The sequence below is a fragment of the Hemicordylus capensis genome, chromosome 2, assembly GCF_027244095.1.
Source record: "Hemicordylus capensis ecotype Gifberg chromosome 2, rHemCap1.1.pri, whole genome shotgun sequence".
Classification (NCBI taxonomy): domain Eukaryota; kingdom Metazoa; phylum Chordata; class Lepidosauria; order Squamata; family Cordylidae; genus Hemicordylus; species Hemicordylus capensis.
In genome coordinates this window covers 377,383,960-377,409,770 of record NC_069658.1, presented here as the reverse complement: position 1 = coordinate 377,409,770, position 25,811 = coordinate 377,383,960, and the positions used below count along the sequence as shown (strand labels likewise).

General features: G+C 49.6%; 1 protein-coding gene across 4 annotated transcripts in view; it reads left to right on the top strand.

Annotated features, from left to right (window-relative positions):
* Nucleotides 1–25,811, top strand: part of MAN2B1 (mannosidase alpha class 2B member 1) — a 35,766-nt gene that overhangs the window by 7,456 nt on the left and 2,499 nt on the right. For 2 of the 4 annotated variants that reach the window (XM_053289050.1, XM_053289049.1), the window contains exons 2-23: nucleotides 171–273; nucleotides 1,666–1,839; nucleotides 2,960–3,153; nucleotides 3,291–3,423; nucleotides 5,627–5,769; nucleotides 6,025–6,141; nucleotides 7,735–7,817; nucleotides 12,460–12,580; nucleotides 13,022–13,100; nucleotides 13,635–13,744; nucleotides 14,563–14,670; nucleotides 14,890–15,006; nucleotides 15,547–15,759; nucleotides 16,151–16,248; nucleotides 16,726–16,843; nucleotides 18,624–18,742; nucleotides 18,821–18,922; nucleotides 19,445–19,532; nucleotides 19,832–19,912; nucleotides 20,316–20,552; nucleotides 21,148–21,297; nucleotides 21,827–21,929. In XM_053289050.1, coding sequence (XP_053145025.1) covers nucleotides 195–273; nucleotides 1,666–1,839; nucleotides 2,960–3,153; nucleotides 3,291–3,423; nucleotides 5,627–5,769; nucleotides 6,025–6,141; nucleotides 7,735–7,817; nucleotides 12,460–12,580; nucleotides 13,022–13,100; nucleotides 13,635–13,744; nucleotides 14,563–14,670; nucleotides 14,890–15,006; nucleotides 15,547–15,759; nucleotides 16,151–16,248; nucleotides 16,726–16,843; nucleotides 18,624–18,742; nucleotides 18,821–18,922; nucleotides 19,445–19,532; nucleotides 19,832–19,912; nucleotides 20,316–20,552; nucleotides 21,148–21,297; nucleotides 21,827–21,929 — 2,767 coding nt within the window. In that variant the 5' untranslated portion in view covers nucleotides 171–194. The remainder of the gene's footprint in view (nucleotides 1–170; nucleotides 274–1,665; nucleotides 1,840–2,959; nucleotides 3,154–3,290; nucleotides 3,424–5,626; nucleotides 5,770–6,024; nucleotides 6,142–7,734; nucleotides 7,818–12,459; nucleotides 12,581–13,021; nucleotides 13,101–13,634; nucleotides 13,745–14,562; nucleotides 14,671–14,889; nucleotides 15,007–15,546; nucleotides 15,760–16,150; nucleotides 16,249–16,725; nucleotides 16,844–18,623; nucleotides 18,743–18,820; nucleotides 18,923–19,444; nucleotides 19,533–19,831; nucleotides 19,913–20,315; nucleotides 20,553–21,147; nucleotides 21,298–21,826; nucleotides 21,930–25,811) is intronic. The other 2 variants (XM_053289052.1, XM_053289051.1) reach the window with 1 other exon arrangement.

The window sequence follows — 25,811 nt, the reverse complement described above, 5'->3', positions numbered from 1 at the left end:
GTATTGTACAAAATATTTGGTTAGTCAGTAGGTTGTACCTAGCAGGATGGTATTTCTACCTCTTTCCGGTTCAGATGACTGTTGCCTACCTCCTTGTGGAGTGCTTCATAGTGTTGTGTGATCTCCTCTTAGCTCAGAGAAATGATCTCTCCCTCTCTTTCGCTTCTTAGTCCTGTCCTGTGACAAAGCCTGATATGCTGAATGTCCACCTTATCCCCCATACGCATGATGATGTGGGCTGGCTGAAAACGGTGGACCAGTATTTCTTTGGAGGTGAGTTGAAACAGCAGGACGGGCTTGTGGGATTGGTTGCCACAAGGCCTGGGAGGAAGGAGAAGACTCTTTTCACCATGGCTAGGGTTAGTGAATCCTTCTTGCTGGCCATTGGGATTTGGTGTCAAAAGTCCAGGTTGTCTGTGCCAACTACCCAGTTGAACCTTGGCTCATGGTCCAGAGTGGGCATGCTTAGATTCTGTCCCCCTGTAGATTCTGTCCCCCTGTTTCATTAATGGGCTGTTTCCTAGTCTTTTCTCAACCAGACCTGGGCAATGAGGTTGTAGGGGAGCAGAGCCCTGTATCTCATTCCAACAAAGAATAACAGTACTTGAACATTTATATAATACTTTTCCAGAGCACATAGCCACTTGCAACAACTCTGGAAGGCACATCACTACTATTCCCCCACATTATAAATGGGGTTGAGGCTCCAAGAGAGTGGCTTTCCAAAAGGCCATCCATTTAATTCATGGCTAAAGTGAACCTTTAGCCATAGACTTCTCTACCTATAGCTTATGCTCTTGACAGTTCTTCTGTACCAGCAGTGGGTCTGAGCTGTAGATTGCTGGCAGTGGATAAGTGTTCGAGCCTGAATTTGTCTGCTCCAGTTTCACTCTCCGGCAACAAGTGCATATGCCTGTTAAGCATATATTAAGCAGAATCCGCTGGTAAACAAACCTTGGCACTTTTTTCTTGCCACTGATGCATCCAATAGCGGCATCCTGTTTTGAAGGCCAGGCCTGTGTGGGTGGCTTTTGTATGTTGCCTTCCAAGGCCAGAACAGAGTCATTGGAAACATATGCCCTTGTTCAGAATCTCCCCATTGGAGAGACGTGGGGTGTGGGGCTATGTGAGGCCTGGGTATCTTTCTATCTAGGAAATAACTGTTTGGCTGAGGGCAACAGGATATGTGGCCTTGGCCTTTTCTGGGGAGTACTGTCTCCTGTATAATCAAAGGCTGGAGACTTTCAGGCTGAGTAGGGAGCCAGGCTGAGGGTAGACCTGGCCAACTTGGGAGCAGTGTTCCCTCTAATGTTTTTCATCTTTTTGCGGAATGAGTTTTGTTCTGGGTGGCAGTATCGAGGCACTGTGTGTGCACCTGCATTCAGAGTGGGGCCTTCCTAATTCAACCTGAGCAGGATCTAAAATTAACTGAGCGGACATCAGAAAGCTTGTGGGTGCATGCACATGCACACACCTTAGAGGGAACAGTGCTTGGGAGTCCTGTCTCCCTTAAAATCTCTCTCCTGGCCACCAAGATTCCTGTATAATCAAAGGCTGGAGACTTTCAGGCTGGGGAGGGCCAGCAGAGAGGACTACCTAGGGGCCCAGTCCTACCTTGCTCATTCCTTGTTCACTTCTTCCCATCCCTTGTCTGTTTCCTTGCAGTTCGCAATGACATCCAGCATGCTGGGGTGCAGTATATCCTAGATTCTGTCATACCACAGCTGCTGGCTGACCCCAGCAAGCGTTTCATCTATGTGGAGGTGGTCTTCTTTGCCCATTGGTGGGGGCTGCAGACTGAAGACATGCGTAGTACTGTGCGGCAGCTTGTTGCTGAAGGTAAGCGAGAGGCTCAGAAGCGCCTGCACTTTGGCCTTGGGCTGTGTGTGCTCGCTCGCTCTCTTTTGCAATTCGTGTGCACATTCATAAGAGGCTGGTGCAGAAGTGTTTGTCTCTGGGGCTTTCCTGAAGGAGAGGCAAGGATGGAGTCAGTGGTGCACAGACCCCAGAGTTGGCTCCAAGGCTTCCAGCTATAGAGAGAGGGAGAGAAGGAGGGGTGGCGCTGCCTTCACCTACAGAGCAATGGCCAGGGCACGGCCCAGAGAACCCTCCTGTCTCTTAACTGCCCCTCAGTGCAAGGAAATTCAGACGTGGCTTTTCCTACTCTGCTTTTCCTAGCGCCTGCTCCCTCCATCCCACTTAGGAACATAGGAAGCTGCCTTGCACAGAGTCAGACCCTTGGTCCATCTAGCTCAGTATTGTCTACCCAGACTGGCTGTGGCTTCTCCAAGGTTGCAGGCAGGAGTCTCTCTGGGCCCTATCTTTGAGATGGAACTTGGAACCTTCTGCATGCAAGAGCTCTTCCCCGAGCAGCCCCATCCCCTGAGGAAAATACCTTACAGTGCTCACACATGTGGTCTCCCTTTCAGATGCAAGCCAGGGTGGACCTTGCTTAGCAAAGGGACAATTCATGCTTGCTACCACAAGACCAGCTCTCCTCCCAGTTGCTGTGGGGTAAGACAAAGAGGCCTGGTTTTTTCACCAGACAGAAAGGGGACCGTGTGAGTGGGGCTGGGAGAAGAACAGGATACACCCATGAGTGCATCCTCCTCTGTGGCAGAGAAAGTGACCAGAAACTTCTCTGGTCTGGGACCTGGGAACCTTGATTGTTGACATGGTAGGAGACTGAATGATTGTCCTTCCCGATCTACTCCTAGGCAGGTATGTGTAGGGAGAGGAACAATCCTCCTTGCTGCTCCTCCTTCTCACCCAGCCAGATGTGCCTTCTCTCTTGCAACACGAGGCTGATGTGTTGGCACGCTCTCTTTTCAGCCTTAGTGTGGAGACTGGCACCCATGGAGGGCTCCAGATGATCCTTTCTGGCCTGCCAGGTGGTTATAGGCAGGGTAGCCTGAGTCCCGTTTTGTCTGATGTGCTTTCTCCCTCTCCCCCTTGGCAGGGCGTCTGGAGTTTGTGAACGGCGGTTGGTGCATGAATGACGAGGCTTCCGTGCACTACAGTGCTGTCATTGATCAGATGAGCCTCGGGCTCCATTTCCTGCAAAAGACATTTGGCGAGTGTGGCCGGCCTCGTGTGGCTTGGCACATCGACCCTTTTGGGCACAGCCGTGAGCAAGCCTCGCTCTTTGCACAGGTCAGCCCAGGATATGTTTCTTGCCACGTCATAGCTACATGCATATCCTTCATGGCTGGGACCCTCCCATTCAACTAGCATCCCCTCTTCTACCCCTCACACACTCACCCTCCCTTGCTTGTCACTTTCTTCCTAAGATGGGCTTTGATGGTTTCTTTGTGGGCCGCATTGACTACCAGGACAAGGGCACGCGTAAGGCTCTGTGTGAGATGGAGCAGCTGTGGCGTGCAAGCAGCAACCTGGACCCCCCTGTGGCGGATCTCTTTACTGGTGAGCTTGGCAGATATCTCCTCCTCCTCCTCCTCCTCCTCCTCCTCCTCCTCTTCTCCTTCTCCTGCTCTAGAATCCTCTATCCCAAGGCTGCTCAACCTTGGCCCTCCTGCAGATGTTGGCCTACAATTCCCATAATCCCTGGCTATTAGCCACTGTGGCTGGGGATTATGGGAGTTGTAGTTCAAATACAGCTCGGGGGGCCTACGTTGAGCAGACCTGCTCTAGCCTATCGCCAGCCAAGTAGCTTAATGCTGTCTGCACAGCCAGCATGTGTGAGAACTTATTTCCTCCGGTGATGTACAGGGCTGAGTAACTGAACCGTAATCATAGATGTTAAAAGAACCCTGACTATTGCAAAGATGCATGTTTTAGTTTGTCTGAATGCAATGTACAGCACTGACCAGGAATCCACTGCTAGCCACAGTGCCTGTTTTGTGGTAACAACATTGGCACATGTTGCTCTCTCACACACAATTATGACTCCTTATGTTCCTAGCATTGCAACAGCTGCCACAGCAGCACCCTTACTTAGCGGCAAACATGGCTGTAAGCGCAACTAGAATAGCATTTTAACAGAATGCACTTGCAATGCAGATTGCAGAGCAGTGAGTGAAGTATAAGTGAGCCAGACATGGAGCACATCACAGAAGTCACCAATAAATATTTTACACACATACAGCTGCTACTGTCCATATCTTGCCACAACACTATTTCACATACAACAACACAAGGAAGGTAGGCACTCAAGTTCTGCCTTTGTCGATCTGAGAGCCAGCAAAACCAGAAAACTATAGTAGTAGTAGCACAGCATATTATACTTGGTGCTGATAAAAGAAAACCACAATATCAAACCTTCCTTCGCCTCTCCTGATAGATCCTCTTCAAGAGAGGCATAAGGGCTTTCTCTGCCTCCCAGTCCCTTTGAATACATTTTGAAATTCCCTACTTTTGTGTTCCCACCCCGTCTTCCCTCTCCCCAGCCTTTAGGGTCACAGTTGCCAACAGGGTGGATTTGATTTAAATCAAACTGATTTAAATCACGATTTAAATCACTAGCAGGGTGGATAAAAATAAAAAAAATCCGATTTAAATCAAAAAAATCAGATTTTTTTTATTTAAATCGGATTTTTTTTATTTTTATCCACCCTGCTAGTGATTTAAATCGTGATTTAAATCAGTTTGATTTAAATCAATCCACCCTGGTTGCCAATGACAATACTTGATTTGTATGATAAGTCAAACAAGAAGCAAGGGGATCACAAGCCAATCGGAAACCAGTGCCAGAAAACCAATCTGCAAGAGAAAAACAGGCCTCCAAAATGGCGCTTAGAATGTTGAAACATTTCGATCGAAATGGGAATGTTTTGTTCCAAGCCTGAAACAAGCCCTTTATTTAGAGGGTGTTTTGTTTTGAGCTCGAAACGACTCATTTCAAGTTGAAACGTGTTGACGTTGAAATGTTTTGCACATCCCTAATTTACTCATTCAACTATAAAATCACTTGATTAGGTTAGTGCAACATGCACTAACTCATGTCATTGGCTTACATAATGCACAGCGTTATGGCTCTGTAACACTATGCCCAGGAGCTGCTGTGGGCTTCAGAGCAAGTCCTGATGCTGTTCTGAAGCAGTGGATGCAGAAGCAGTGTACCTGCAGGTTTCCCCATTGTTGCTTTAGAACCGAAAAGGAAGGTGGGTAGTTTCCTTCGTTGCTACTCTGTTCAGTCAACTGGTGGCCAGAGGGTAAGCCCTGCTGTTCCTCTTCATACTGCAGAGGTGGGACAGGCTTTCTCAACACTACTCGCTTGTAATGCCCAGAGCATCTTAGCTGAACTAGAAGGACAGGGCAAGTGACCATTACTGGCTTTGCAACAAGGCTAGGCAAAAACTGTGGTCCACTGGTGGAAGGCATACATGTGAACATAGGAAGCGACCCATTTCTGGTCCGTTCTGTTACATCCCTTGACCACCGAAACCAAAGTTATTACAATTTTGCAAGTTGCTCTCCTGCTCTGGGTGATCTGATTTCTCTCCCTCCCTTCAGTGTGCTAGTATACAGTACATTGCTACCTTCTTAGCTCCTTCTAAGTGAAGGTCCTATTTATTCCTTTCTCTTCTTATATTATTCGTAGCATCTTGCCTTTAACTTATAGGCCATCTCTTCTAGCACATGGTGCCTTTCCCTTTTCTCTTTGCAGGTGTCCTACCAAATGGCTATGACCCACCCATGTCTCTCTGCTGGGATCAGATCTGCTCAGACAACCCCATTGTGGACGATGACAGTGATGAGAACAATGTGCATGCTATAGTGGCCTATTTTCTGGGGGCTGCAGCTGCCCAGGTTAGAGCAAAGGAATGGAGCTTAGAAACCAGGATGTCTGGAGTTCTGTCCTCATTAGGTAGAGATTGTTGGCCAAGGAGGGAAGAGGAGGAGACAAAATTAATTCAACTCGGTGAGGGCACAGAGCTGAGAAGATCTCTGGGGCACTTCCAAAGGTGCTACATGGTTGCTAACAGTGGAGGCCTCTTGGGGAGCGGGGTGACTGTTGTGTGGAATCAGATCCCACTTCCTGATTTTCATTGTTGTTTGCCATAGGCCAAAACGTATCGCACCAACCACATTGTTATGACCATGGGCTCCGATTTCCAATATGAGAATGCCAATCTGTGGTACAAGAACATGGACAAGCTCATCAAGCATGTCAATGCACAGGTATTCGGGGATATGACCTCGCCCTTTTCCATGGGTAGAAGCTATCTCCGCACAGCCAGATCTTGGCCTGGAGCCTGTTTGCTCTCTTGGGAAGGAGCCAAGGAGCTTTGATCATGTGGTGGCAGGGTTTGGTGGGCTGGTCAAGATATGTGGTTTCTCCCACAGACACCCTTTGGAAGGAATCCTATATACGTCTCAAACTGGGACAAGAAGCTTGTGAAAGCCTTGCCTTTTATGGGAACTGGAAATGCCAAGCATTATTTTTAATACATTGAGTGGTAGGCTTACACTAGAAAAACTATGTGTACGCAGGCTCCCTCTTTTACATATGGGCAAACTGAGCCCTACAGATCTGGTCATATGCACCCACTTGCTTCAGCAGTCAGTGACAGCAAATCCTGATTTAATATTTGTTTTATTATTACTATTAGTATTATGCTTGGCTATAGGCACAGAGCTGGATGCCTAGAGCTCCCGGTTTGAGGGGAAATCCCTCAATGCACCATGCTCCTCATGTGGTGTATTAAGGGGTATCTGGAGGCTGGGCTTCATTTTTGAGGCCTCCAGAGAACTGCACTGCTCAGAGTAGTGCGGATTGTGTGGGTGTGCAAGCCGTGTGCCACACAGCGCATCTGTGATCTACTGGGGGGGGGAAAGTAGGTTTGACCCTGCCTGCCTCCCCACCCACCCACACCCCAGCAACGGTTGTGTGAACGACCTCACTGTCTGTGACCTAGTAAGCTCTGCAATGTTACAGGCAGGGGTGGCTCCCCCATGAGGCAGTGGCTTCAGGCAGCAACTGCAGGGGCAGTGAGTGAGACCCTGCTCTGTGTGTGTGTGTACACACACACACACACACACACACACACACACACACACACACTCATTCATACTCTCCAGAATGTTGTTCACCTGCCTGTTGCCACCACAGCCTCCTTGCTGCTTCTCCCACTTGTGTTCTTCCCCCACCCCCTGCTTCACTAACCTCGGCAACCCCCCTCCTCGCCCTATGCCAGCCTCGCGTTCTGGCATGCTCTCCCCTCCAGTTGACCCATAACACTCTTTCCAGCTCTAGCTCACAGCTGCAGCGTCCTGTGGATAACCTGTGAGCAACAGCTGGGAAATGCATTGTGGGCTGCCCAGAGTGTGCCAGAAGGCGAGGCCAGGGCAAGGGGAAGAGGGGTGGTGTCTGGGTTGGTTAAGCAGAGCTGGGGGCCAGCAAGGGGGAGGGAGTGGCACGTTGCCTTTGCCTCTAATGGCAAAAGGCCACAGGACTGCTCTCATTACAGGACAGCTACTTCTTCTGGCCCTACTTGGAGGTTCGCCTTTCCCTGGCATCCCTACTCCTCCTGCCATGCCTGTGTTTTAAAAAACCATCTTGCTTGATGCATTTCACGGAGGCAGGACTCGAGCAGAGCCTGTTAGTAGAGGGTGTAGGAGACTGCAAGGGATAAGTGGCATGGCGGAGTTCCAGACACTCTGCCTTCTCCTTGCCTTGTCAGAACTTGGACAACAGACACCTCAGTAGGTGTCCTTTAATTCCCCATGCTGTGTGTATCTGTCTGACCTTTCCCCTTATTTTGTTTCTTCCAGCAATTGAAAGGGATGCATGTCAATGTCCTCTACTCAACCCCAAGCTGCTACTTGTGGGAGCTGAATAAGGCCAACCTGTCATGGTGAGAGAGCTGGGTCTGGCTGGCTGGGCTTCACTGTCAGCCTCACTGAATCAGGAGCATTTTCTCTTTCTCCTCTAACTTATCCTCTTCCCACCCACAGCTAGTACTTAATTTCGCTCCACCCATTGGAGATCACCCCTGCATCCTAGCCAAGGGCCTGGATGTAAATGGGGCAAGAACTGGCTGGTAGGCCTCAGCAGGTAGCTGCCAAAGTTGCAAAGAGTGAAGATGCCTCCCTCCCTCCCTCAAATGGGAGTGCCCCTTGTTTCTATAGGTCGGTTCTAAGACCAGTGGTGAACTGCCAAGGGCTCATCAGAACCTTTCCTGGATTCAGGGGGTGGGTGGCAGGGGCATTGTCTCCATGTTGGGAGTGTGAGGCATCACTTCTTACCTGGCGGGGCTCTCACACTCAAAGAGGAGAAGCCTGCCTAGAGACCTCTAGAGTAGGGATGTGCATGAAACAGATTTTGAATTCTGTTTCAAGCTTGCAACAAAACGCAAATGGCTGAAATGTTCCGACCAGTTGTTTCACTGGAACACACTTGAAATGTTTCAAGTGTTTTGGCCATAGGGAATAATGGGGGAACTCAAAACATTCCATTGTTCCTCATGGGTAACTCCTAGGAACACCAAAGTGGGCTGGGTGGTTGGGCATGATGGCTGCTACCTACTACCAAACCCACATAGGGCCCTATGGGGGTTTGGGGAAAAGGTTAAACCTCCTCCTGGTTGTGCCCCAGCTGCTGCCTCCTGGGCTTTCCTAGCCTCTTCAACCAGGCGGGCCCTCCACCAGGCAGCTGTTCAGGGTGACTAGTTTGCCCTTCATCCTTGGGTCACATAGGCAGGACAAAACATGCTCTGCCAATGCACCCAAGGGTGTCCTGAGCTGATCCAGTCCTCAGCCAACCTGCCAAGGAGATTGCTTCCCCAGTGGTCTGCATGGTCTGGAGCTTGCCCATCATCCTCTCAAGGAGAAGAGCAGCAGGCAAAGCCTGGCTTAGTGTTGCTCCCTCGGCACACAAGCTGTTCATGGCAACAAAGAACAGTCCGAGTGTCAAGACAACCTTGGAAATGAGCGCCCAGTCCTGGTTGGATAGGTTGCACACTTCCAAGCCACACCTCCCTGTCAGGCTCTTCTCTTCGAGTGCCGGAGCAAAAGAAAGGTGGAGTTGCACTGGGTCAGAACATCCTGAAGGATCAGGTGTCCAAGTAGGCCCAGCTCAAGCTGCCACTGCCTGAGCATCTGCCTACCTTTTTCACTCCGGTGGAAGTAAGCTGCTGTCTTGTGGCACTTCTCTGCAAGAGCAGCCATGGCAGCAGCAGGATGGCGCCCAGCGCTTGCCATGGAGATGTCTTGCCTGGCCGCCGTCCCAGAAGGGCCAAGCACATCCCGCACAACCATATTTGGAGTGTGCACCACACAATGGATGGGCAAAAGCGGACCCTACTTGGCTGCCTTAGTGATGTTGGCAGCATTGTCGGTGACCACAAACTCTTGGCGAAGGCTTGGGTGCCCAGACAGCCATTCCTCCACCTGGCAATTCGTGGCTGCTGACTGCTCGGCTGCCGTGTGCTTAGTATCCAGCACCTCCGCATGTAGCACAGCCCAGCTGCCTCGCTGCATGGGAGGGGCTGGCCACGTCACCAGCAGCAGATGTCCCCGCACTCTCCTGCCCTCACCAGTGCGCTTTGAAGGATTGGAAAGAAGCGTGCAGCCCACTGCCGCTGGTCCACAGATCGGCAGTGAAGTGCACACTTGTCAGGTGCTGCTGCACACAGCAGCCCCAACACGGCCTCCCTGCATGACTGGTACACGGAAGGCACCACCCACCTGCTGAAGGTGGTATGTGAGGGGATGTTATAATTGAGGGCAAGCCGCAGGAGCAGCCGGTGGAAGTTGGAGTTCTCCGCCACCTGGAATGGCTGGTTTTCCAAAGTAATCATCTTGGCAATGGCCTGAGTGATGAGATGAGGCTCTGGGCAACCAGACTGACTGCACCCACCACATAGGCAACTTTCCCTGCTTGGGAGCAGGATCAGGGGCCTTGGTGCTAATCGAGGGCACGCCCAGCCTATTGTTGCCAGCAGGATAAGGGGACCCCTGGGTGATGCCATTAGAAGGGCTTCAGCATCCCCAACATCCCAGTTCGCTTAGGGTCCTTCCCCCTACTGACCTGTGCCCTGCAGGGGGGGCAGACAGCATTGCTAAATAAAGAGAACCACCACATTCAAAGGTGCCTCTTCGCCAAGTTAGCATGCTGCCTTCGGAGCCAGCCTGGCCCCATTTTAGTGGTGGTACTGGGGTTGCTGGTTACTTCTCTGGGCTGCTGATGCCCATGTTCAGTGCTGAGAAGGTCCAGGAAGCAGAATGACTTCCTCTGTCTCAGACCAGGGTGGGACGGGTCACACTGACAAGGGGGAATGGAGAGGATGGTGAGACCATTCTGGCTCAGCTAGCAGCCAACACAGTCGCCGCCACCTCTGCTGCCCCCGGGGAGAGCCCTGAGGGGGGGACCTCCCCCCACCGCCCCCAATTCTAGCTCAGCTACCACCCGAAAGGTGAACATGTGCGCAGGCACAGCAGTGTCACTCAGAGAGTAGGCCCCTCTTGCCATCACCCACCACAGCCAGTGGGGTGAAGAAGAGCCTTTAAGGCGGGTATTTTAAAAGGGGGCATGGGGTTTGAGTGGCCTATCTATGCTGTGTGTGCCACACACAATGCTATCTATAGCACTATAGTGCACACACAGAAGCTAGAAACCCCCCCCCCAAATAAAGAAGAAAGCTTTATGGGGGAGGTTGGAGGGGAGCAAGCAACACTGAGGTAAGAGGAAGAAGGGAAGGGAAAGGGGATTACTGTGGTCTCTCCTAACCCACCCCTATTAGTAACTAATTTTTTGTGCAAACTAGGCCCTGTTTAAAGAACTCAAACCTGACTGGGGTGGGGGCTTACCTTCCAGCATCTTCTGCTGGAGTGCTGCTCTTGGCGTCTTGTGCCAGGTGCTGCTCTCAGAGGCAGTGGGATGCCAGGCCAGCACTCACCCACCCCCAAAAAAGAAAAAGCTGGAGCGGGGCGGGGCGGGACCCAAAAAAGCCCAGGGGAAACATAGAGAACTTGGCAGACTAGGTGCCAGACAGAAGTCACAGAACACACTACAGAAATAAAAAAATGAAATCCAATCCAGCACACAGCAGCAGTGAAGGTGCAGCTTGGGGCTGCAAAAGGAAAAAGACAAACAGTCAGCACAGCACCCCAGTTATTAAAGCCACTGGTGGCTGGCTACGAGAAGAAAGAATCCGCAGAAGAAGAAACCACAGCGTGGGGTGGGGAGGTTTGTTGTCACTAGAAAAGGGTCAAAAAAGGGAGACAGATAAGCCAGGAGGCTTGCTCTCGCTCTCTACCCCCTCCCTCCCCACTGGGTCAAAAAAGGGAGACAGATAAGCCAGCAGGCTCGCTCTCTACCCCCTCCCTCCCCACTGGGCCAGGCCAGCCAAGCCAGTCTGCTCTCTGCTGGAGCCTCTCCCTGATCCTTCCTCTGATGTGTCTTTTTCAAGAGAGGCACACTGAAGGGCTCTCTCTGCCTCCCAGCCCCCTTAAATATATTTTGAAATGCCCTCCTTCTGTGTTTCCACTCCTCCCCACACAGTTGCCCATGACAGCACTTGATTTGTATGCTAACAAGCCAACTGAGAAGCAAGGAGATCACAAGCTAATAAGAAGCCAGTGCCAGAAAACCAATCAGCAAGGGGAAAATAGGCATCCAAAATGGCTCTCGAAACATTGGAATGTTCCGACTGAAACAGGGTGGTTCTGCTCCGAGCTCGGAACAGGCCTTTTATTTAAAGGGTGTTCTGTTTCGAGCCTGAAATGCCCCATTTCTAGTTGGAACGTTTTGCTGGCAAAAAGTTCTGCACATCCCTACTCTGGAGGTTCTCCTTTCCCAGCAGGTGAAGTGCCTGCCAGATTCTTCAGCCTGGGGCATTCTGGAATCTTCTGACCAGCCAAGATGCTCAGGAGATCATGACCTCATGGCATGGATTGTCCTCCAAGTAGCTTGTCTGGAGAAAGTGCAGCCCTTTCCCCAGGCTGAAACGTTTGGCTACTGCTGATTCAGAGGAGAGCCAAAAGTTCATAGATCACAGCATAGTCATTAACAGCATAACAACCACAACTAAATAGGTTGCACAACTTTGGACCGCCAGCTGTTTTGGGGTTAGAACTCCCATAATCCCTCGCCACAGTGGCCAGTAGTCGGTGGTTATGGGAGTTGCAGGCCAACATCTGCAGGAGAGTTGAAGTTGTGCAGCCCTGAAACAGGATTTTATTCAGAGCAATCTTGATTACTTGCGTGAGCTCATGCCATGCCAGGGATCTCTCTCTGCGTCTCTTCTCATTCAGCGTTTTGTTTTGTTTATCTGAAACCTTTGTGAGGGTTAGTTATTTCCATATTATAGAAGAGAAACGGAGGCTGCGGAGTGCACACCCACTTGGCGTGTCCGTGACTGAAGAAGTGCTTGCCTCAGAGATGTCCAGCTCCAAGTCCTAGTTCAGAGCCCTGGCCGTACTCTGTCCTGCTGCTCCTCATGGACTTGAGTGGCAGGCAGAAGCTACCTTTGACTGACTGAACTCTGCCTTTGGCAGGTCTGTGAAATATGACGACTTCTTTCCATATGCTGATGATGCTCACCATTTCTGGACTGGTTACTTCACCAGCCGTCCAGCTTTGAAACGCTACGAGCGCCTCAGCAACAACTTCCTGCAGGTTTGTGCTTTCCCCTCTTTTGGTAGAGGGCCGAGAGTTGTGTCTCCTCCTTCCTCAAGCTAGAGAAGATGCAGAGATCCAGAACTCCTGGGTTCTGGCCAAGCCTGGTTGCAGAGGAGGGGCTGGAGTCCAGTGGCAGAGCATGCGTTTTGCATGCAGAAGGGCCCAAGTTCAGTCCCAGCCCTCTCCAGATAGGACTGGGGAAGATCTTTGCCTAAAGCCCCGGAGAGCTTTTCAGTGCAGACAGTACTGAGCTTAGATGACCCTGTGGCCTGGCTTTGTATTGGGCCAGTTCCTACGTTCACCTACTGTTGCTGATTCCTTCGGCTCAGGCCTTATTCCTGCTCTGTTTCTCTTATCCCCCAAAGGGGTGCTTGTGCTGTCATTCACCGGGCTGATGAACACTTCACACTCTGATGTTGCCTTTCTGGTTTTTTGCAGGTCTGCAACCAACTAGAGGTGGTGGCTGGACCACAAGCCAACAGGGGACCTTATGGCAAGGCCAACAGTTCTGTACTACGTATGTGAGATCCTGACAGGATTGTGGGGAGGAGAGCTGGTCTTGTAGCAAGCCTGACTTGTCCCCTTAGCTAATCAGGGTCCGCCCTGGTTGCATATGAAAGGGAGACTAGAAGTGTGAGCACTGTAAGATATTCCCCTCAGGGGATGAAGCTGCTCTGGAAAGAGCATCTAGGTTCCAAGTTCTCTCCCTGGCTTCTCAAAGATAGGGCTGAGAGAGATTCCTGCCTGCAGCCTTGGAGAAACCACTGCCAGTCTGTGTAGACAATACTGAGCTAAATGGGCCAATGGTCTGACTCAGTGTATGGCAGCTTCCTGTGTCATTCTGTTGTTGTCTATTGAGACAAGAGCCACACTAGCAGCAGCATGCTGACCACTGAAAAATTACGGTCAGGTTCTGGTCTGATTTATGAATGAACGAGGGGTGTGTGCTGGTGAAGGGAATGAGCCTGCTAGAGGGCAGTGTGCAGAAGTGGCTCTTGAACAGAGATCCTATTCCAGGGTTGACATCTCCCCGCCCACCTTTTGCTTGCAGGCCAGGCTATGGGAGTTGCCCAGCACCATGATGCAGTGAGCGGCACAGCAAAGCAGCATGTGACCAATGATTATGCCAAACAGTTGTCTGCTGGCTGGGATGTCTGTCAGGTAAGCACTTGAACCAGCAGGTTGGCTATGGAGAGCTCTCTCGATAAATGCAGGCATATATGTGCCCACCAGAGTGGAAGGAGGAAGGGCAGCCTTGACTCCTCCAGGACTGATGTACTTGCTTTATCTAGATCTTTCTTTGTTGCTCTGGCTCCTGTAACCTCTTTAGCCAGCGTGAAGAAATGGGGAAAGCTGGTGGTGTGGCCACGAAAAAGGGTTGTAGGAGCTATGCCACAGGCTGAGCACCAAAGCCACCGAGTTCACCTTTGACCAAGGTTCTCCTCACTTGCAAATAGTCTGATTTCCCTTGTGCATGCAGAACTAGGCAGTGCCCGCTATCCATACCCCTTTGACGATGTAAAGCACTTTGAGAAGTTTTTGTTGTTGAAAAGTGGTGCACCAGTATTAACATAAACCTCGCCACTCTGCTTCCTTCATCATGGCAGCTGCTACAGCCCACGTGTCCACATGTGGCTTGAGGGAGGCCTCCACTTGGCTTTGTTCCCAAGAGCACATTACCCCCTAGCCCTGGGGTAGCATCTTTTTTTTTACCATCAGCACCAGTTCCAGCAGGAGTGTACTCCTGAGCCTCTAAACCTGCTCTTCACAGTGGCCACATTGCTTTTGGGGGCTGGCTTTGTACATTTCACAGAAGCATTGAGAGGAAGCATTAATGCCTTGTGCTTCTCCCCTACCCAAACCTTTGTGTACGTTCTGACCTGCATTGGATTTCCCAACTGTGTTTCTGCACTATTGGTTACTCTGCAGTGGGAGTGGGGCCCTCTTATTGTTCATTTCATTTCTTTTTTTTTTTGCAGATTGTTGTCAGTAATGCCTTGGCCAGTATTGTTGGCAGGAAGGATAACTTCATCTATTGCACCTACCTCAACATCAGTGTCTGCCTGCTGACTGAATCTGCTCCAACCGTAAGGGACTGTGTGGTTGGCCAGTTCTTCATCCAGTTGGAGGCCTGGAATCTGTAGCCTCCTAGTTAAGCTCTCAGCATTGGGGGCAGTGTTCTGGTGTGGGAGAAGATCTTGGCTAACTACTTCAGACAGCCCAAACAGTGGGGTTCCTGTGCATCCTCCCTCCCTCCCTCCCTCCCTGCCTGCCCATCATCAACATGCTGTTTTTTGCCCTTGCAGTTTACAGTGATTGTCTACAACCCTCTGGCACGCCCTGTGAACTGGAACATCCGGTTGCCAGTGAATGGTAGCCGCTACTCCGTTCTCGCTCCTGATGGTCAGGCTGTTCTGAATGAGGTAGGAGGCGGGCAACCTCCGTTGCCTGTATAGCTGGGGATACGTAAGAAGCACTCGGAGGGTACCGCAAAGTGGGCATCACAGCACCATCTTGAGGCATTGGGGGCAGCACCATAGCTAGAAATGTGGTGGTAGTAAAGCCCAAGTCCAATGCTCTTGCAAAAACAAAGCCCTGATACTCCTGTATCTTTATTTGTATTAAAACCAAGTGCTGAGCACTGAAGGACTTGTCAGTCATTCTGTGTCTTTGCACTAATTGGTCAAGATCCTGGAAAATGAAATCTGAATTATTTCTTACTGGGCAAGCGGTAAAATATTGCCTGCACATTTTTCCTTGTATCTCTGTAAGTAAGAGGTAAAGAGGTTGACTCTTTAAAAAGAAAGCTGAACATCTAGAGAAGAGGCCAGATCTTTGTTGGTCTGTCTATGCCTCTGGCCCTGACTGTGGGGATTAAAATGCCCATTGAACAAGCGTGGGTGCTTCACAGACTCTTTAATAAATGGAGAAATGAACTGAACAAATTCCTGTCTCATTGCCAGGTGCTTCCTGTATCGAGCTTCACCCGTGCTGTGCGGCGAGATCGGGGCGATGCTGTCAATGAGCTGGTATTCCAAGCATCTGTCCCACCACTGGGCTATACCTCCTATGCCATCTCCAAGCTGTCTGGCAGGCACACAGCCCGCTCCAGACTGCTGAGGAGGCCATACAATGAAGCCTTGCCTGGAACGGAGCCTTTGGCAATCCAGAATGAGGTGTCGTCTTATTCTATTCTTCCTCCTTCACTTGACTGACTGCTTTGATTGAGGTTTTGCATCAAAAAGAATTTCCTAATTATAAGACTAGTTTAGGCATTGAGCTTTGGAAGGCTGCCATTCCTAAAGGCTGAAAAGTACTGACTAGTGTTATCTGTTAGAGATAGGCCACTCCCTGCTGAATGGCCAAGGTGAGGTAACTTCTTACTTCACGGTGTGGCGATCTGTTTTCTGAAAGCTGGCTCCTTTGGCTTAATCTCTTTTTCTCTCCCCCACCCACCTAAACTGAGAATCCAGTAAACCTTTCCTCACCACGTCTCCAACTAGGCATACTGCAATGGTGGTTCACCCCCATCTTTTCCTTTTTGTTGCTTCATCCTCCTTTCTCCAGCATCTACGGGTTCTGGTTGACTCCAAAACGGGACTCCTGATGGAGATCAAGAACTTGGAGAAGAACATCTCATTGCCCGTGTCGCAGAACTTCTTCTGGTGAGTTGGAACTTAGGTTCTGTTTCTGCTTTGAGAAAATGGAGCCTTCAGAGTGCAGTGAGGAGATCTCTACAAAAAGCTAAGCAAACCTATGCTGCCTCCATAACCAGCAGAAAGACGCTCTTAAATAACAGCAAGACCAAGGATGATATGGATTGACAAAGGGTTGCCCTGTCTTAGCAATTGCTTATATTTCAGCGTCCTAAAGAGGCACATCCATGTTACCACAGTAGGTGCTACAGGAAGTAATCTGTATAGAAGCCTGTCTTGCAGTCCTTATCCTGATTTCCATCCCATCTGGACCTCCTGCTTGGGACTGATGCTCATACAGTCCTGGCAGGGAGTCTTTTAAGAATGCTTTGACTGTTGTATTGTTCCTGGAATATAGAGTTGCCTGGGCTAGTGGTGGCCATTCTTGGGAAACCATTGCTATCACCACTTCCATCTGTTGACTGATTTCCCCCCCACCCACCCTAGGTACAATGCCAGTGCTGGAGATATGGAGGATTCCCAGGCTTCTGGAGCCTACATCTTCCGTCCCAATGCTTCTGAGCCCTTCCCCATTGGCCGGGGAGCCCACTTCTATCATGTTAAGGTAGGAAAAACAGGGGCAGCTGTGGGGACAGTGCAAGTACTGACTGAGGTCCAAGCATGGGAACATAAGCAGCAGGGTTACCTGGGAGATCTTGCATCTTGGAGGGGAGCCAGCCTGGCCAGGAAGCTGTCTGACACCAAGGGCCCTGAAGTGCCCACTTCCCAACTCCTAAGAGGGTGGTGGGTATGTCCAAGCAGGCCCCTGGGAGGTCTGCGCCGTAAGCCCAACATTATGTAATCAGGAACACCAACTTCTACAACCAGTATATAGTAGGCATATTTTAGGGTGTTGCAGGGATGTTTGCATTATTTTTGCATTGCCTTTTCATGGAGTATAAAAAGGCTTCTGTTGGGGGCTGGAGACAGGACAGGCGGGGCTACCCGTGTCCCAATGTGTCCTTGGAATACGGGCCCGCTCCACCCCAGAGCCCTCTTCTCCTCCCACTCTAGCCCACCAGCCTGTGGCTTCTCCTGCTGCTTGCTGCCACCAGCATCCACCCGCCTGTCTTGCCCGCTGCTGCTGCTGCTGTCTCTCCCTCTTCTTCTCCTCTGGCCCACTGGCTGCTTTGGCTGCCACCTCTTCCTGCTTCCGACTCCCAGCTTCCAGAAGTAGGGAGAGCAGGCAGGTAGCCAGAGCAGCCCGTGAGCCGGCCAGCAGCCTCATCCCTCACCACCCACCGTGCCTCCTCTTCTCCACCTGCCTGCCAGCTGCTCTGGTGGCAAAGAAGCAGCCGCGGTGAAATGAGGGCTGAGGTAGGTGGTTACAAAGGCTTTCCGGTGATGGCCACTGCCGCCACTCAAAAATAAAATGTAAAGAATGTTCGTGTCACCTCATGGCACCATGGGGGGACAATTGGGCTTATTCATGTATTGAACACAGACCTTCTCCAACCTCATTCATTCATACATTTGATTTCTTTACCGTCCTTCTAAAAATGGCTCAGGGCAGTTTACACAGAGAAATAACAAACAAACAGGGCTTACAATCTAAAAAGAAATGTAAGATATACATCAGCAACAGACGCTGGAGGTGGATAGGGCCAGTTACTCTCCCCCTACTAAATAAAGAGAATCACCACGTTAAAAGGTGCCTCTCTGCCGAGTTAGCAGAGGGTTATGCCATTGACAGCCGAGAACTGAAGTTCCAGGGGAGCATTAGAACAGCAGAGGCACTGGGCAAGGTGAGTTGGGGTAAATGTCTAATAATTGGGATGCAAGGGAGGATGGGAAAGGGTTCCAAGCACTGGCCGTTCTTGGCCCTGCTTTCATGTGTGGGGCCAAGTGCTTTTGAATCGGAGTGTTTCACTGTCTGCAGCCAGAGGCTTCCTGTGAAACATTCCTGCCTTCCCACAAAAGAAGAATCAACCCAGCTGCGTGCTTGTAGATCTGTGGTCAGCAAAATTCAGTGGTGGAAATGGGTTTTATGTCTTTCTAGTTCTCCAGAGATGGCTCCTGGGGTGAGTGGGAAAGGAGGATTCAGTTGCTAGTTTTTAAAGAGTGGAGGGAATGGATAACTAGCGTGCTAACACTTCTTCAGGCTCTGCTCTTTTTTAAGCCTCTTGTTTATGCTGAGGTTTCTTATGCAGGTGTGGTTATAGAGGACCCCTAGGACTTTGCTAAGAACTGCTCTTATATTCTGAGGCTAACTTCTCCAGTCCCTCTCTCACACACATGCATCCCCTGAACCGCATTTGTGTGACCTCTAGTAGAAGGGCTAAATTTTGATGCTAGGCAAAAATCCAGTCTGTGCCCCCCCCTTCCCCCCCTTCTCTCTCTGGCAGACCCCAGTGGTTGAGGAAGTGTACCAGAACTTCTCTGACTGGTGCTCCCAAGTGGTACGGCTCTATGCTGGGCAGCCATACGTTGAATTCGAATGGACGGTAGGACCCATCCCTATCCGGTGAGCATTGCGAGCTGAGCTGTGGGGGCTCTATTGCTGCCTCTGGAGCACCCTTTTGACCTCTTCATTCTGTCACAGAGATGGTCTTGGCAAGGAGATCATCAGCCGCTTTGAGACAAACCTACAGACGGATGGGCGTTTCTACACAGATGCCAATGGGCGTGAGATCCTCGAGAGGAGGTACTGCCAGTAGGAGCAAGCTGAGGGAACCCTCCTGACTTGTGCCTGGCCCACTGTTGGCCACACAAAAGTCAAGTGCTTAGGAATGGATTTCTGTTCCCAGCTCAACAGAAGTGAGAGCAAACTGGGCGTTCCAAGTTGAGGGGGGCAGGGGAACCTGCCACAAACTCACTGGGTGGTTTTCAGCAAGCTGCTGTATCTCAGCCTAGTCCCCCCACATCTAGATCTGTAATGGAGGGAATGTCGTCATGACTTACTGTAGAATGTAAGAATTGCTAAGATAATGTACAGACACTTTAAGAAAGTGCTATATGGATACCATGAACTGCTTTGAGGGGTCTATTTTTTCCTTGGGTGTGTGTGTGTGTGTGTGTGTGTGTGTGTGTGTGTGTGTGTGTGTTCGTGTACATGTGCATGCACACTCTCATTCACAGTGCCTGTGCTAAGTATGCCTCAGCTACCTGAGGAAAGGCTAGAAGATCATTCGACTCATTTCCTCTCACTCTTTTTTCCTCCTGGTAGGCGCGATTACAGGGCCATGTGGAAATTTAACCAGACTGAGCCTGTGGCTGGCAATTATTACCCTGTGAACAGTCGCATCTACATCAAGGTAATGGCAACCCTGGCGGCTGACAGGCTTGACTGCTCTTGGAAGACTCAACTGTAGGACTACCAAATGGCACAGTTTTGTTGTGCAAAAGTCTGGGATGGTTCATCTTGCCCTCCAGTGGGGGAGAGGGCAAAGGCTGAGATGGGGCTGTGGATGTCTTCCAGTATCAAGAGTTATAGTGGCAGTGAGATTCAGACACGCCTCCCAGCAGCCCCTACCAAGTGCTGAGGTGGGAGGCTTTGTATGTATGTACAGGCATAGCATGTACCTTTTTCTGTTTTTCTTTTGGCTCTTTCCAGGACCAGAAAGTCCAACTAACAGTACTGACGGACCGCTCGCAAGGAGGCAGCAGCATCTTTGACGGCTCTCTTGAGCTCATGGTGAGCACAGCAGGACTTCGGAGGGGAAGGAAGGATGTGCTTCCCATAGTTGTCTTGCTTACAATCTTAAGCTGTAGAAAGCAACTTCTCTCCCTCACACAGCCATGAGCTACTCGCGTATTCTAAACATTGGGCCCTGGGAGAAGAGGAACGGAGCTCCCTAACTAGCAGAAAGAGTCCCTGAAATAACAGCAAGACCAAAGTTCTTATGGGCTGGTTCAGGGAAAACACAAAGGCTGACCCTATTCCAGAAATTGCTTCTCTTCCAGCATCCTAGACAGGCACATGCATGCCAGAGCAGCAGACACAATAGGAACTCACCAGCTGGTAAAGTATAAATGTCTCCTGCATTTCTTCTCCCGACTTCCACCCCTTCTCCTTCCTTCCTCCTCCCTGACTTCAGGTACATCGACGGCTTCTGCACGATGATAATCGGGGTGTAGGGGAGCCACTACTGGAACCTGGGGTGTATCATGATGGGCTGGTGGTCCGGGGCCGCCACCTCATCCTCTTAGACACAGCAGAGGCGTCAGCTGAGCAACACCGGCTGCATGCCCAGCAGGAATTTATGGCGCCACAGCTGGTGCTGACACTCGGCGGGGGACCCCCATATTCTTGTGATCAGCACTACCTCAAGCAGGTGAGGAAAACCCAGAACCAGTTCAGTCCCCTGCCAGTTGCACTAGTTTGTAGCCTTTGATTGGAGAATGGTGGTAGCTTAGTGGCAGAGCATGTCCTTTGCAAACAGAAGACCTTACCTGGTATCTCCAGTTATACACACAACTGGGAAAGACCCCTGCTTTAGTGCCACTCTTGGCAGTCAGAGCTGTGCTAAATGGACCAATGGTCTGACTTGGTCTAAGGCATCTTCCTCTGTTCATGCACAGCCTGAGTCGAGCATATCTTCAGCAGCCCATCTCTCAGTATGAGCAAATCTCACCAAGGCGCTTGCTTAGACCTAGGCAACAGACCCTTTGGAAGTGATGCAAACAAAGGCCTTTCTCAGAAGGAACAATGGCTTGGGGAGATTGCTGTTACTTAAAATAATGTGGCTTTATTCTTGAGCTAATTATCCGTGTTGGACTCTTGTAACTTGTGTAAAGTTAACGGGTTTTCTATAGTCTTTGGTTTATTTTTATAAGCCACTTAGATCAGCTTGTCTGAAAGTCTAAACTAAAAGGAACTTCCATGCTCATCTGCAAGAATTCTGATGTGATGTCTGATGTCTCCCCCAGTTCTCTGCTCTGAACCATACCCTCCCTTCAAATATCCACTTGCTCACATTGGCCCAGTGGGAACCTGACTCCATTCTGATCCGCCTAGAGCACCAGTTTGAGCGTGGGGAGAGTGCCAATGGCTCCATGCCCGTCACCATTAACTTGCTGGTAGGCCTCTTCCATTTGATTGGTATTGCACAGTGGGGAATAACTGGTTCTGGGGCTTCTGGTGGAGAACAAACTAGCAAAGCTAGATGCATCAGAAAAGACCCATTTTGTGTAGACCCTTTCCTAAGTGTTCCATATACTTCAGTATTCCTTACCTACAGCCCTATGAGGAAGGAAGGCATTATTCACAAATGAGAGACTGAGATTGAGACACAGTGCCTTGCTTGAGGTTTTCTCATGGCTGGGGTGAGATTGAACCAGGGATTTCCTAGCACATTCTTAATGACCTAATGCAGGAGAGTTCATTTGATTAACAGAAGAGTTGTATGGGAAGAGAGTAGTGCTTGATGCAGCGTAATTTAAGGTCACCGCTGAAGAACGGTGGGTGTCCTGCACTTTCCGAAATCCAGGGAACAGTTGGAGAACTTCAAAAAGAAATGTGGTTTCAACTGTAGGCCTGAGGTGCATAACTACAGGGAACGTCTGCTTGTTACCATATGCCATCTACCCTTTCTCCTTCCCATTCCAGGGTTTGTTTTCTACTTTCCAAATCACTGCTGTGCAAGAGATGAATTTGGCTGCTAATCAGAAGCGTGAGGACATGAGCAGGCTGATCTGGCAGCCAGCTGAAGGTGAGTCCATCCCACCTATCTCCATGGACAGCAGCACCCCGTATTGCTCTGAGAGGAAGATGGCCAGTGGGGAGGAGCTATTCCAGAACATCTTTTACTCCACCATTCCCCGTATTGTCGAGTAAAGTTAAAATACATTAGCCCAGAAGATTCTCTCTCTGAACTTGAGCTAATTCTACCTATACAGAAACCCAAGTCTCTAGTCTAGCTTAAAATAATTGGGCATAGCTGTACTACAACCTCAGTGGTGTTAACTCTCATGGCATCCTCCTAAGAAATGGTGAGTACGATACAGAAGGTACCTGGTGGGTCTGTAGTGGAGGTAAATTCCATAAAGTAGATGCTGTTGCTGCTGCAGAGAGAGCCTGTAGATATACCCATTCTCACCTATGGGGAAAACTGCAGTAATGATTGTAGCATTATTGCTGGTTAACAGAACAGCCCTGCTGGATCAAGCCCAAGGCCCATCTAGTTCAGCATCCTGTTTCGCACAGTGGCCCACCAGATGCTGCTGGAAGCCACAGGCAGCAGCTGAGGGCATGCCTTCCCTCCTCTTACTCCCCTGCAACTGGTATTCAGAGGCATCCTGCCTCTGAGGCTGGAGGTGGCCCATAGCCCTCCAACTAGTAGCCATTGATAGACCTCTTCTCCATGAAGTTATCCAAACCCCTCTTAAAGCCATCCAGGTTGTTGGCTGTCACCACATCTTGTGGTAGAGAATTCCACAAATTCATTATGCGTTGTATGAAAAAGTACTTCCATTTGTCGGTCCTAGATTTCCCAGCAATCGATTTCATGGGATGATCCCTGGTTCCAGTGTTATGTGAGAGGGAGAAGAATTTCTCTCTTTCCACTTTCTCCACACCATACATGATTTTATAGACCTCTATCATGTCTCCCTGCAGTCGTCTTTTTTCTAAATTAAATAGCCCCAGGTGTTGCAGCCTTGCCTCATAAGAAAGGTGCTCTAGGCCCCTGATCATCTTGGTTGCCCTCTTCTGCACCTTTTCCGGTTCTACAATGTCCTTCTTTAGATGTGGTGACCAGAATTGTACGCAGCACTCCAGGTGTGGCCGCACCATCGTTTTGTATAAGGGCATTATAATATTAGCAGTTTTATTTTCAGTCCCCTTCCTAATGATCCCTAGCATGGAATTGGCCTTTTTCACAGCTGCCGCACATTGTCGACACTTTCAATGAGCTGTCCACCATGACCCCAAGATCCCTCTCCTGGTCAGTCACGGACAGCTCGGATCCCATCAGCATATACTGGAAGTTGGGGTTTTTCGTCCCAATGTGCATCACTTTACACTTGCCAATATTGAACCGCATTTGCCACTTTGTCGCCCACTCCCTCAGTTTGGAGAGATCCTTTTGGAATTCCTCACAATCAGTTTTGGATTTCACTACCCAAAAGAGTTTGGTATCATTTACAAATTTGGCCACCTTGCTGCTTCCCCCAATTTCTAGATCATTTATGAATAAATTACAAAGCACTGGTCCCTGGGGGACCCCACTTCTTAATTCCCTCCGTTGTCAAAACTCTCCATTTATACCTACCCTCTGTTTCCTGTCCTTCAACCAGTTAGCAATCCATACATGTACTTGTCCCCTTATCCCATGAATGCTAAGCTTCCTCAGGAGTCTTTGATGAGGAACTTTGTCGAAAGCTTTGGAAGTCCAGGTATACGATGTCAACTGGATCACCTTGATCCACACAGTTGTTGGCACTCTCAAAGAACTCCAAAAGGCTTGTGAGGCAAGATTCACCTTTGCAAAAGCCATCCTGGTTCTCTCCCAGCAGGACCTGTTCTTCTGTCTGCTTTACAATTTTATCCTTGAGGATGCTCTCCATTAGTTTGCCTGGAATGGACATTAAGCTAACCGGCCTGTAATTTCCCGGATCGCCCCTGGATACCTTTTTGAAAATGGGTGTTACATTTGCTACTTTCCAGTCCTCCAGTACAGAGCCTGATTGCAAGGATAAGTTATATTTTAGCACGGATGTCGGCAATTTCACATTTGAGTTCTTTGAGGACTCTTTGATGGATGCCATTCGGCCCTGGCAGTTTGCTAGTTTTCCGTTTTTCTGTACAGTTTAAAACATCATCTCTTGTCACTTCTATCTGACTCAGTTCTTTAGCCTCCATCCCCAAAAAGCCTGGTTCAGGAACAGGAATATGCTCAGTATCCTCTGCCATGAAGACAGATGCAAAGACCTCATTTAGCTTCTCTGCAACCTCCATATCCTCAATAATCCCTTTCACTCCCTCATTGTCTAATGGTCCAACTGCCTCCCTGGTAGGTTTCCTGCATCTGATGTATTTAAAGAAGTTTTTGTTATTCCCCTTGATACTTTTGGCTAAATGTTCCTCAAACTCTCTTTTTGCCTCCCTTATTGTCACCTTGCATTTCTTTTGCCAGAGTTTGTGTTCTTTTCTGTTCTCTTCATTTGGACAGGCCTTCCAATTTTGGAAGGAAGTCTTCTTCCCTTTTATGGGTTCATTGACAGCACCTGTTATCCATGCTGGCATCCTCCTGGACGTAGTGGTACCTTTCCTTCCTTTGGGTATACAATCTAACTGGGCTTCTAGTATTGTGGTTTTGAGTAAGCTCCATGCACTCTGGAGTGAAGTGACTCTGCTGATTTTCCCTTCCAGCTTCCTTTTCACCATACTCATTTTAGAGAAGCTTCCTCTTCTGAAATTCAAAATGTCTGTGTTAGACTTCCTTGGTGATTCCCTCCCCACATGTATGCTGAATTTGATTGCACTATGGTCACTGTTCCCTAAAGGGTCGATGACACTGACATCACGCACCAGGTCTTTGGTGCCACTCAGGATTAAGTCCAAGGTCGCCTTCTCTCTGGTTGGCTCCATGACTAACTATTCCAGGGCACAGTCATTCAGCATATCTAGAAATTTGACCTGTTTGTTATTACCTGTGAATTTATCCAGTCTGTGTGGGTAATTGAAGTCATCCATTATTACTGCCCTGCCTCTCCTTGACGCCTCCCTGATTTCCTCCTGCAACTCCCAGTCACTGTCAGCATTTTGATCCGGAGGGCGATAGCACATCCCCAGTAGCACATTCCCTTTCAGGCCTTGTATTGTCACCCACAGGGTTTCTGTGGAGGAGTCCAGTCCACCTAGGTTTTCTAGCTTGTTAGATTCTATCCCTTCTTTAACATACAGTGCTCTTCTTCTAAGGCACCCCTCCCTGTCCTTTCTATAGAGTTTATACCCAGGGATAACAGTGTCTCACTGGTTCTCACTGTTCCACCATGTTTCTGTTATGCCCACTATATCTATTTCTTCCTTAGCAACCAAGCACTCCAGCTCACCCATCTTGGCTCGGAGGCTTCTGGCATTGGCATATAAGCACATATACATTTAATCTCTTACCTGGCATATGCATTAGATAAAAGTATATGAGAGAAATTTCTGAGGAGAGAGAGAATAGGTCTGCCTGGAGCAATGCAGGACTGAAAGAACTGGGGGTGGGGTTATCCCCCTCAGGCACTAGAGCAGGCATCCCCAAACTGCTGCCCTCCACATGTTGCTGAACTACAACTCCCAGCATCCCTAGACACAATTTTTTGTGGCTGGGTATGCTGGAAGTTGTAGTTCAACAACATCTGGAGGGCTGCAGTTTGAGGATGCCTGCACTAGAGGCTTCTGTTCTTTAAACCAATTTACATAGCCCTGCCCAGGAGCCCATGAAGGGTACAACCTTTCGGGATGCCCTGGACCCCAGCAACTGAGAATGCCCAGTGGTCTGGCAGCCCACTATTTTTTACTCTGAGTGGCAGTAGCTCTTCAAAGTCTTGAGCAAAGCTCCTGCTTCACCCTGGGTGCTGTTAACTGGTGATGTCAGTGATTT